General features: G+C 57.3%; 1 protein-coding gene across 1 annotated transcript; it reads right to left on the reverse strand.

Annotated features, from left to right (window-relative positions):
• Positions 1-5,819: 5,819 nt before the first annotated feature.
• ENDOU (endonuclease, poly(U) specific) lies at positions 5,820-9,536 on the reverse strand. Its single transcript, XM_037371151.1, has 8 exons — positions 9,126-9,536; positions 8,907-8,942; positions 8,044-8,215; positions 7,714-7,913; positions 7,330-7,443; positions 7,143-7,249; positions 6,596-6,738; positions 5,820-6,223 (listed from the first exon to the last, which is right to left on the reverse strand). The coding sequence occupies exons 1-8, from the start codon at positions 9,337-9,339 to the stop codon at positions 6,109-6,111; spliced, it is 1,101 nt and encodes a 366-aa protein (XP_037227048.1). The 5' UTR covers positions 9,340-9,536; the 3' UTR covers positions 5,820-6,108.
• Between the last annotated feature and the right edge of the window lie 2,681 nt (positions 9,537-12,217).

Genomic DNA, 12,217 nt, shown 5'->3' on the forward strand with positions numbered 1-12,217 from the left:
GGCACAGATGGACCCTTTCAGAGGGGAGCGGGCTCCTTTCTCCGTCTGCCGCCGGGCTCTGCCTTCCGTCGCAATCCCCCTTAATTGAATCCGCACTTTCATAGCTCATTACCCCCCTGATGGATTGGATTAGCCCGGGCTGCAGCCTGCCAGCCTCTGCGGGGAACAGTTGGCTGCTCGGCGTCCCTGCAGGGAGCAGGAGAAAGGTGCGGAGGGGGCCCAGCGGGCTCCCGGCCATTAGCTGAAGCTCAGGAGCAACGGACGCAACCCTGGCTTGCCTCTCCAACGGCTGGACCCAGCTGTGGTCCAGCAAGCAGGCATCCCTGCTTGCTCGCTGTGCCATGGCCAGGGTGGAGGCAGTGCCCGTGGCGGGTGCGTGTTCCTCACCATGCTAGAAAGCCTCTCTGCTGTAGGGTGTTGGACCCCCCGGGTGACATGCTGTGGTCCTGGTTTTCCCCTGTGGTATTTATTTGATCATAGGAAGCGCATCCCTGGAATGGGAGGGATGTGGGAGGGATGCAGAAAGGATGGGGGGGACCAGCTCCAGAGACTGGGGTATCAATGACCTAATACTGCATCTGGGGTGGCTTGTGGCAGCACAAGAGGAGAGGGGGCTTTGCTACCCTAAGCGTGGGGTGGGACACTGGCACGCGCTGATCCCCCCCCACCGCGCCTGCCACCGCCACTTGTGTGTCCATATGGGCTAACGGCCGCTGCCACTGCGGCTCCCTGCCTCACTCGCTCATTAACCTCTGCTCTGGGGCTGAACCCCCAGCCCAGCTGCCAGCAATGCTCCACGCCCCCTCCTTGACTGCTTGGGGGGCTGGGGCGGGTGGGGCTCTGCTCTCCCCCATCCCTTCCGTCCTCAGGATGAATCACTGAATCACTGTCAAAGGAGGATTTACCGTACCTAAATCCTGGCTGGCCTCCTACCCCGATCATGGCAAGACTCAGCCACTCTCTGCAGCATCCCTGGTGGGCTGGGGAAGAAGGAGGATGCTGCTGTGGGGCCTCTTCCAGCTGGTTGCTCATGGACCCCCACCATGCACACAAAGGCTGGGTTACTTTGGGTTGTTTTCTCAGTCAACTTGTTCTTAGAGCTGGGACAGAGGGTTTCTGAGCCACTTTGGAGTTTCCCATACACAGGATGGCACCTCCCTCACCGCAGAGCTGAGCATTGCAGCTGTGTGCTGAGCCGCGCTGAGGATGGAGCAGAATGCGGGGGGCATTTCTGCCCCCCTTAAAGTGCTGAGCCCTGGAAAAGGGAGGTAGTAGCATCCACACCAAGCTTTTTTGCAGGAGCACCCCAGCAGAGCTTCTCCAGTGGCCAGCAGCGAGGAAGGATGCTGTGGGAGCAAGCTGAGGGCCAGAGCTGTACATCCAGATGGAGATCCTGTCCTGCCAGCTCAGACATCTGATCACAGCGGATAAAAGAGTGCCTGCAGCATAAATGGTTTAGTGTATTCCCCTCTGCATCCTCATCCTCTTAGCAAAAGGTATAGCTGGGCACTCCGGCAGGCTCTCCTACCAGATGTGGCCAGAGTCCCATCGGGGTAGTTAGTGCCATATCATTTACGGGAGGGGATTAAAGAGCCTCCACTTAGAGTCATGGTCCCCAAGGCCTCTCGGATTAGGATATAATGCAGCAGGCTTTGCCTTACAGGGACTCAGATGGAACTGTAACCCTCTTCATCCTCACTTTGCAAAAGCTCTAATGGCCAGGAGCTAGTGGTGGTACTCATGGCTGTGGCTGTCCAGAGCCCTCAGTTGTAATGCCAGGATAAATGCTGGAGGGATCTCTTCCAAAAGCTCAGCTATTTCCAGGGTGAGACAAAATGGCAATAACAAGGTGAGATAGATGTTGTCTGTGGCAACATCCACGGTGGATGAGCTGGGACAAGGACCTGTGGATGATGAAGCATTCCTCTGCCTGGGACCACAAATTTTCCACATCCTTCCTTCAAATCATGGGGGACCTCCCTTCCCTGCCCTCAGAGCTATTCACCTTGCCCAGGGGTAGGGGAACAATTTGGGCATGCACATGCAGGTGACCTGGGAGATGCTCAGGGTGTCCTGCCTGGCCGCCAGCAGCCTCTCTCGAGCCCTGTGGATGTCTCCCAGCACCCTGGGCATCTCAAAGGGAAGCCCTCCTTGCCCCACTGTCTGCACACCAGCTCATCCAGGTGTGGTTCACCTTGGCCTTGCATAAACCTTGATGTTGGGAGCCCAGGCCAGGCTCCAGGGATGGAGAGAGTACCACTGCCCCTGCACTGGCAGGGGAGGGATGCTGTGATGGCCAGCCCCTCATTCCTCCTCCTCCCTGGTTCCCTGTGCTCAGCATAGCACAGGAAAAAGGGGAAAACATAGGAAAAACACCCTGTGTCTTCTGGTGACTCAAGATCATGCCCACAGAGCTGTGCCCGGGATCTGGCTGTCCTAATACTGGTGTAAGTCAGGAACATCTCCACTGCGGGGCCAAAGCAATTCTACCTGCAGGATTTTGGTGCCAGCCCCCACAGATCAGGTGAAGAAGCCCAAGCTCTGGCCCTGGTTTTGAGGTGGTTGCTGCACCCATCCCTCCCATGTGCAAAGAGGGGGCTCATCTGGCCAGACAGTTCTTGGGGGGAGCCGAGGGGATACCCCAATATTCCTTCCACACTGGGAGCAGGGGACGAACAGTCACCCAAGCCTCCCCACGAGCTCAGCTGTGGCGAAGGCACCCAGGCAGCCTGTGAGCCCCATGGAGGGAGGGCCAGCATCCCCCTCCAAAACTCCCCGACACGGCTGCGCTCAGGTGGGGGATGTGACGGTGCAGTGTCCCCCCCTGAGAGTAAGCACAGTCCCCATCAGGCACAGAGCTGGGGGGGGGGGGCCTGGAGTCCCCGAGCTGGCAACAGATGGCTGGAGGCAGCTTGCTGACACCTGCCCCTCCTCTCCACCCCTCTCCTGCCTTTTCCTTTCTTCTCTGTTTGCTTTGTTTGATTTTCCAACACTTTGGGTGAAGCTGGAGGGTGATGCCATGCTGCTTCCCTTGGCTGAAGGAAGCCCGTCCTGGGAGCTGGACTGCAGGGCAGAAAGATGCGGGGCGTTAACAGTTGGACTTGATGATCTTAAAAGTCTTCTCCAACCTAAATGATTCTATGATGTACTGGCCCCAGGGAGGGCCAGGAGGTCCTTCAGATGAAGGGTGATGCTGCAGAGAATGCCGTGGTGTCTCTGCCAGCAGTAGGTGGAGAGTCTGGCGTATGGCGAGCCTTCCTGACGGCTAGCTTTCCTCTGCTCTGCCTGGCCTGGCTGGCTGGGTTTGACCTGGACCCTCCTAGTCTTGGCAGGCTGCTGCCTCACATCCTGCAGCCTGAACGGATGCAGGCAGGGGGCCCATCAGATACACAGAAAATTGCCCACTTTGGCCCTCCTTGCTCCCCAACAACCTGTGGCAACCAGAGGAGTTCCTTCTGGATGTGGACAAAGGGCAGAACAGCTCCCCAGCATCCCCTGAGCACCTCCAAGCACTGGCCAGTCCCCCAGTGCTACACCCACCACCACAGCAGCAACCTAGGCCTGGGGGGACAACCTTTCTCTGTGAGGTTTTTGTCTTTGTTCACCCCAGAAATGGGCGCTGGAAAAGCAGCTTCCCAGCCCTGGGCACAGGGCTGGCAGTGACCACGGGGCAGAGGGGACTGGCACTGGTTGTGATGCCTGGCAGCACTGGAGTCCTTCTAGATGGAAAGGTTTGGCATCAAGGAGGCTGGCAGCAATGCAGGCACGTGGGCAGGAATGGCAGTGCGCTGAGGGGTGCAGAACCAGGAGGAGGAACTGGGTCCTGTGACAGTGCAGTCCTGCAGCAAGCAGCAACCACCCGCTGCCTCTTGATAGCTCTGGTGCAAACCTTTAGGACAGGCTCTAGGAAGGGTGAAGGTGCCTGGAGCATCCTTGTTCCACAGTCAGGCTGTGCCCTGCCCTGTGCAATCTGCCCTTGGCAAACCACCTCACCATGACAGCATCTACCAGCTTGCACAAGCCACCTTGCTGGGGGCCCCAAGCTGCCCCACAGCACTTGAATCTGCAGCATAACACCTCCATGGCTCCTGCAATCCGCCCCTGCTGTGCCCTGCTCCCAGGCACAGGAGAGGAGCAATGCCCGTGCTGCTGGGAAGGGAGCTGACGGCAGGGAGCTGACCTGCACCCTCCAAACTGTCTCTTCCCCAGTTTCCCAGTGCATTTCTATAAATCAAGCTCTGGCATGCTCCCCTCCCCTGCGGCAGGGTTTGGGGGTCACCTGTGACCCCTGGCAGATGGTGCGGGGACTCCCACCCCTTCCCCAGGAACTGTTGCAGCCGGCCATCTGTCAAGCAGCTCAAATCTCCTCGGTCCTGCCTGGGCTCTGCCACACAGCATCTCCACCCTGGGAGGCAGGCTACTGCCTGCCCTGCCACACAGGGGGTGCAGGCAGGAGCAGAGGGGAGTGGACATCAGAGCTGGTGGCCGTCCTGTGCACTGCCTACCCATATCCAGGGGGTGGGTGGGGTAAGCAGGAGAGGGGGTTGAGCACGGGGGGGGGGGGTGTTGGGGATTATGGGACCCCAGTGCCTGGGGGGAAGCTCTGGGGTGGAGCTGGCATTGTCAGGCATGGGACTGGCAGGGGTCTTCTCCCAAGTGTGGGGCATCATTTCCCTGGACCAGCTGGGGAACAGTGAAGGGAGTTACAGTGGGTGCCATCCTGGGGGTCTGGATTTGTCCCCCAGAGCATGGTGCTGAGAAAAGCACCTGGAGCCCTGAGCAGCCTCAGCGCTGGGTGTGGGGTTGGGGGGTGTCTCTGGGGACCCACATCCCCTGGAGAGAGCACAGCTGGGCGAGGATGGAGGATCTACCTACTGCAGACCCTAATTTCCTTGTGGATTGTCCCCAGGGAAAGGCTGCTTCTGGGACAGGGACCCGGGGGCCCAGCAGCTCAGCCACCCCCTCAGTCCCCAAGTGGGGCAATGCCTTGGGGCAGGACCCACAAGCAGCTCCTGGGGCTGAGATTCAGCAGGGAGTGAGGCTGAGTCTGCTGCATCCCAAGGAGCTGGGTGTAGGGATGGATAAAAGAAGGTAGGGGACAAGTTTTGGGTGCCACACTGGAGGGGTAAGTGGCACAGATGGTGGCCCTGACCTTGCCTGGCAGAAGCTTGCTTTTCCCAGTATCCTCACCCCTCCAGTATCCCACCACCCTCAGACCTACGGCAATGAGGGGCTGCTCCCTGGAAGCAGGGGATATAAATGACCATCCTATCTGGCAAGATGCCTCAGTCCTGGGGCCTCTCAGCCATCCCCTGTCCCCTGGAACCCCCAAAAGAGCCAGGTCCCCAGTGAGGTGCCCTCCCATCGGGCCAGGCTGCTGCAAGCTGCAAGCACTTCAGGGAATAGGGGGTGGGTGGGGGGTACATTGCAACCCTGCAGCCCCCCCCCCCACCTGCTCCCCCTCCTACACAGGGCTCCTGGAGGGGTTATGGGGATCATCACCCCAGGCTCAGGCTTTGCTCCATGTCCCCCACTGCATCAGTTTTACTGGGGAGCTCTGGGGCTGGAGGCTGCAGCAAGAGGGGAAGGACGAGTAGCTCATCCTGCTACACCCCACGGGCTGGATGCGGCCCTGGCAGCACCCAGGGATCTCAGCAGCCACCCTGGGCTGGCACCTGCTCTGTCCCTGGCACAGAAGTGGCGGGGCAGAGGAGCTGCTGATGGGTGAGCCAGCTGCATGGCAAGGAGCAGCTCCTGCACTGCAGAGTTAAACACGTCTCCATCCAGGGTCTGTATTTATTTTGCTTGGGGGTGCTACTTTCCACTGCAAGTCTCTCCCTTCCTCCTGCTCTTCTGCTGAGACCGAGGAACAACACTCGATGGGACCGGGGGGGGCGCTGAGGCTGCTGCCTCCATTCTCTTGCTGTGTCCATGCGGGGCATGACCAGTGCTGTCCTTCCCAGCTCCTGCTGGTACCCTGCACTGGTCCTGCAGCACGGCTGGCTGTCTCCCACAGCAGGACCAGTCCTGACCAGTGCCACAGGCCCCTGGTGTGGGGCAGCCCAGGGCCCCAGAGAGGGGCTGCTGGCACCCCGACTCCTCCCAGCCTTAGGGTGAGATCACATAGGCAGTGGCAATGTACTTCTTGCCGTTGCTGTAGGTGGACTTGGTCCAGGCATAGGTCTGGATGCTGATGCTGTAGCCACCCAGGCTCAGGTGACATCTGTGGGAACACAGCCTGTGTCATAGCCCTGCTCCGTCCCAGAGCCCCATAATCACATCTCTGGAGTGCTCTTGGTATCCCCACATCAGCGCTGCTTCATCCCTGAGCCCTGCAGTCGCATCTCCAGGATGCTCTCAATGTCTGCACACCAGCATGGCTCCATCCCCGAGCCCCCTGCCCCCAGTTGCATCCCCAGAATGCTCTCAGTGTCCCCACACCAGCGCTGCTCCATCCCCAGCCCTCCGCACCCACCATTCCCAGGAGCTGTACTGGGCTCAGGGGCCAGCCCAGCTACCAGTCAGGCTCAGGAGGGCACTGCTGACACCACAGCCAGGGGACAGCCAGGCAGATGCAGACAGATACGGTACTTACGCCTTCCCAGGACGTGCAACGAAGCACAATGTGTACAGGCCAAACTCGAACTCAGGGCTGCAGCCGATGAAGGCAGAGCCCACCTCCTTGTAAAAGCCGTCCCAGCTGAACTGCAGCCCCAGAACATCAGGGTAGGTGTCCCACTAGAAAAGGGGGTTTGGGGCTCAGACCCCTGGCTCCACTTGGCTCCAGGTGCAGCAGGGCAGGGCATTCAAGCAAAGCCCATCTGCATATGAAGCCAGGCAGTCTCATGCCCTCCCCAGGGACAGAACCAGAGCAGCTTTCAGTTGGTCTGAGGCGCTGCCAGACAGAGATCCCCAATCTCAAATCTCTCACTTGTGGTTTGAGAGCCCCTTTTACCCACTGCGTCGTCTTTTCTGGACCTTCCCACCTGCCTTCATCCCAGGGTCCACACAAGGAGGCAGAGGGGACATGGAACAGTGAGTATCTCTGATGCTTCTGACTCGCCCCATTTGGGTTGTAGCTGATTTGGGATGCTGCTGGCTGGTGCAGCACCTCTGGCTGTGGACCCTGTGGGATCACTTACTGGCCCGTTGAAATTGTGGCTGAAGTAGTTGATGATGCCCTGCTTTTCAAGGAGGTAGAAGCGAATCCAGTTGTGAAATCCAGACACCTTCCCTTTTTTCACTTCCCCTGCACACAAGCAAGACCCTGGGGTGAGCCCTCAAGCCCAGCACTGCCCGGCACCCCTGTCCCACAAGTGCGGGCTCTACCTGAGAAGACATGCTCGAAACCACTGGAGTCCCGCTCACCATCCCCTCTGGAGTAGAGGCCGAACCACATCTCCTTCAAATCAGCAACAAACTCCTGCTTGGAGCCATAGCGGTCTACAGGCAAGGTGGTGTGGAGAGATTGGGATGGGAGCACGGGGAAAGGCAGAGCCAGGGCTTCTCTCCCCTCGCCTCCCCCCATCCTGAATCCCTGATCTGCTTTGCCCTGCTCAATTGTCCCATGTCCTGGCAGCTCTGGAGAGCTCACTCCCCGTGCTCCTCCAATCTGCATCCTCCCAGGTCATCTCCCACCTATCTTTCCTTTTGGATTCCCAACATCCAGGGTCCCCATTCTCCCTGGTCTGCCCTCCTGTGCTCCACACTTACTTTTTTCATGGAGGAAGGTGAAGAGTTTCTTCATGAGCTCAGTTTTCATCACCTCCTTGAGGAAGCTGTCCTGCTCCCTCAGCTCCTCCGCTGTCACGTCCTCCTCCCTGCCAGTGGCCCTCTGGTAGTTGTCCAGCAGTTTAATGAAGCTTGCATAGGTGGGTTTGGAGAAGAGCTTCTCATTGACATATTTGTAGAGCCTAGGAGAGAAATGATCCTGCACTCAGTAGGGAAGCAGAGGTCCCCTCCAAAAGCAGCCTGGCTACCTGCTCTCTGCTGTGGTGACCCCTGGCTGCTGGCCACCCTCCAAGGATGCCGCTGCACACTCACGGCTGCGGGGAGCGGTCCTCCTGGTCACCCGTCTCATCAGGGGATGCCTGGTACTGGGGCTTAATGGTGATGTCGGTTGGCTGGGCTTTGTTGTGATCTGCCTGGTAAAGCTGCTCCGAGATGTGCAGAAGGTCCTCATCGGTGATGGTATCTTGCCTGCTGGAGAAACCCTCTGCAAGGAGAGGCAGGAGGTTGGCAAGAGTAGGCAGCAGCTCCCGGGGCTGCAGGTCAGCTGCCTACAGAGAAGTGAGGATGATGCAGCACCTGATGCTGCGTTGATGCATGGGTGTCGCAATCCCAGGACACTGTGGGAGCCAGGTGCTTGACATGGAGGGTTTAAGGGGAGCAGAGGTGATGGGGGGCCCCAGCTCTCACCAACCCCATGCCTTGGGGACAAGAGCTGACCACAGGGTTGCAGGCACAGGAGCTTTTCATTAAGCACTGTGTGAGCTGGGAAGCATCAGTCCCTGTCTCCCAGGCATGGCACTGCTCCTTGCAACATGTCTGCTGGGATCAGCCCCCTCTTGATCTCCCACATCTTAGGGGCATGGTGACCAGGGGATGCAAACACCAGCTCGCCCCTGCCTCTAGCTGTTCGGTGCCTGCCTGCTTCACCCGGCTCTGGTGAAGGGAGATGATGCTGGGGCTCTCACTGCACTGTCTGCTCAGCAACGACAGGCAGCAGCTTAGAGTGGCCAGTGATGGGGTGGTACAGGCACAGACATGGCCAGAAACCAGTGCAACACCCCAGTGCCATTGATCCCCACAAGCCATGGGAATCAGAGGAGTGAGCTGCCCTGAGGCATGCGGGGTGAAACCGGGGTGGTGGTTTATTGCCCTTGCTCAGATGTGGAGCTACTCACCGCGAGTGTGAGCAGCTTCCTTGGCCCATTCTCCACCTGCACAGAGCAGAAACGAAAAGAAGGTCAGGGTGATAGAGAGGTGGGCTGGGGGCTGCCCAGGACCACCCACACAAATGCACATCAACACAGGTGGACACATGCTTGTAACCAACCCCTTTGTATCCCACAGCTGTTCTCTAGCAGCTTCAGGATCACCCCCCATCACCCAGGGATGCTCACCGGGTTGGCAGTGTCTGTAGTAATCCTCGCAGCAGTTGTGGTACATCTCACACTCGGCGTTGCAGTGGCACTTGTCATTCTCATTGTAAGGCTCCTCACAGCGTTCCTTGCAGGAGTCAGGGGCTGTGTACAGGTCTTTGGAAGAGAGAAACAACAGTGTGGTCCTCAGGATGCACCACCACCCTGTGCCAGCCAGCCCACAACCTGGGAGCATCCCTCCTTCTGCCCATGTTCCCCTCCTGGGAGAGCCTGAAGGACCAAAAGCACCCACCCTGGAACTATCTGGGATCCTTTGTTAGCATTTAGGGGTGGCATCTTGACCAGCTGAATCCTTGGGATGCACATCTCCACGAGTCACTCCTCTTTGGCCATGGATGTCCACCACGTCAGGTCCACTTCACACCAGGAAATTGCTCCCCACCCTTAATTGCTCCTTCTGATTCACACTTTTAATATCAGGATTAAGAGTGGCCCACGTCCTGCTGTCCCAGGTCTGGAGGAGGAGTGCCACATTCCAGACACCCTTATTTACAACTCAACTGTCGCTCTTTCTGCAATGTTGGGAAAACTGGGAACTCCTTCCTGAGCTATTTATATGATAAATGTGTCATTGAGCATCTGCTTTATTACACATGGTGGCAAAGCTAAAAATAACACAGCAACTCAAGCTATGCTTTGAATAGGGCAAGTGTCATGTCTCGGACACTTTGCCACCAAGCAAATAGGGGCTGCAGGAGACAAAGATGTTTGGTTTGTACTAGGAGACAGCCCAGAGACCATGTGCTTAAGCAAGGTGCGTTATCCTCTGTGCTGCTCATCAGCACCTGACAGGGGGAATGGGACAGCAGGCAGCTCGGGCACGGCTTTCTCCACATCCCTTTGCTCCAGCCAGGAAGGTGACCATCTCCAAGGATGTGCTGAGAAGCCACATCCCAACCAAGCTGCCAGCCTGTAAAGGGATACCTGGAGGGAAGGGTGTTGCTTTCCCTTGCAAACCTGCAATCACACAACATCTTGAACACCTCTGGGTTGCCTGCCTTGAACTCCAGCAGGTGAAACATGCCCTCGGGACAAATCCTGATAGAGTAGTGATGACAGTGACCTCCAAGTGTCATGCTTTGCTGGCTTCTCTCTGATCCCACATGGCTTGCTTTGCCATCTGGCATTTCACCCAAATTATTTGTGCTTTTCAGAATCATGTGATCGAGCTCTCGCTCATGCTAACGAGAGAGATAGAACCTCTTCATCCCACCAGCCAACCCAAACTCAGGCTGGCTGACTGTGCTGCAAGGACACACTGCTGACTCCCGTTTTGCTTCTTGCCACCAGGTCTTTTTCTGCAAATCCACTTTATAGCAAGAGGGCTGTTAGCAGGAAGGGGTTGCTTGAGATGCTCCTGGAGGCTGTCTGCCCTTGATGCTACTTTAGTCCCAACTGATGCAGGGAGAACTGGGAAGGGCAGCAGAGCGAAGGGGCATCCCATCATTTGGGTGGTGAGTGATGCTCATGGTGTCCAGACACCCTGCTCTCAGTCAGTCCACTCAGCAGAGCAGCCAAGTCCAGAGCTCTGATGGACTTGGCAGCTGAGATGCCTGTTTCTCAGACAGCATCCCTCTCGCTTCCAAAGAGGCAGTTGGGATAAGCCAGCCTGAATCTAGGCTCCTTTTCCAGCAGCAGTTCCAGAGGGGTTGTGCAAGGCAGGAATTGCCCACACATACGTCACCACTGAGACGTTCCTGGGGCATGTGCTGCCAGAGCATGTCGCAGCAAAGCACCGACACTGGGGTGTGCAGTGACTCAGTGGAGCTGGGAGCCATGCAGAGTCCCTGGAGGAGTGAGCTCAGCACTGCCCCATCTCCCGTGGGGCTCAGCTGCTTGTGCTGAGGCTTCTCCCCACATGGGGAGCATGAGCAGGGCAGGGGGAATGGTGCAGGAAGGGTCTTCACTCCTTCTCACACTGGTGTGAGCCGAAATAGCTGCAGAGCAGCTGGCCATCCGTGATGGTCACATTCAGAGGAGCTGCTGGAGCTTTGGGGGAGAGAAGTGTTGCAGGGAGAGCTGGGAAGGTTGCAGGCAAGGGATGGTGGCCAGAGCAGAAGGACACAGCCAGCAGTGCTGAGCACGGCACATCCACACTCAACTACTCAGTTGGTATTTGGCTGGTCCAGCCAGTAAGTATTTTCTGCCTGCACAAACCCAGAAAAATATTTCTTTCTCATTTTTAGCCCTTCACCCAGACCCATCCCACCCCTCAGCACAGCTTTTTGGACACAAACAAAACCACTTTCGTTTCTGCAAAAAAAGTTTTGTCCACAAAAGTGAGGGCTACTTCCCCAGCAGCTCCATTCCCCAAGGTGTGGGGCAATGTCTGAGATGTGACGGAGCTCTCCCAGTGGCTCTTAGCTCGATTTAGCACGTGAACACGAGTTGCAGCTCACATCAGAGCAGCATCTGTGTGTCCCTGGCCTGATCCAAGACCTTGCTGCACTGTGCAAACAGGCTGAAGATCAACGCTGCCTCTAAAAGGGCCCATTTGAAGGACAAATTAACTGACAACAAAAGAGCCATCAATAGTTTGAGCTCCCCAAATGTTTAGTTACATGCTCCTGGCCCCCAAAACCACATCTAACCCTGGGTGGAAGCTGTCTGTGAGATAATCAGGCAAAATCTCCCACCACGGTCCTGCCTAGTTGAGGATAAGGGAAGTTATTACACAGTGGGGGTGCTACAGCTCAGACAGGTCCATCACGGTACTCTGGTAGCTCTGGTCCAACGTGTGTGCCAGTGACAGACCACAGCACAAGCCAGTGAAGCTGCCCAGCTTCCCAGCCTCAGTAAGCCCAGTTATTCCTTCTAGCAAGAACAGCTTAGCACTTGCATTAAACAAGACGAGACCACGGCAAATCCTCCTGCTTTCAGGGCAACCCAGCAGCTGGTTTGCAGCAGAATTGGCTTGTCTTCTGCACTGGCCTTGCCAAACTCCTCACCATTCATCCCAGGGGGAGTCACCTGCTTCTGAAACATCAGATGCAGCCCACTGGCAGCATCAGAAGTGATGAAACTCCCTTATTGCAAACAGATCACCGTTCACA

Source organism: Falco rusticolus, chromosome 19, assembly GCF_015220075.1.
Source record: "Falco rusticolus isolate bFalRus1 chromosome 19, bFalRus1.pri, whole genome shotgun sequence".
In the NCBI taxonomy this organism is placed as follows: Eukaryota; Metazoa; Chordata; class Aves; order Falconiformes; family Falconidae; genus Falco; species Falco rusticolus.

Coding starts and splice junctions, on each gene's coding strand:
- ENDOU (XM_037371151.1), bottom strand. CDS start 9,339: ATGCTCCCAGGTTGTGGGCTGGCTGGCACAGGGTGGTGGTGCATCCTG. Junction 8,216..8,906: donor GGAAGCTGCTCACACTCGCG/GTGAGTAGCTCC, acceptor CTCTCCTTGCAG/AGGGTTTCTCCAGCAGGCAA. Junction 7,914..8,043: donor GAGGACCGCTCCCCGCAGCC/GTGAGTGTGCAG, acceptor TTTCTCTCCTAG/GCTCTACAAATATGTCAATG.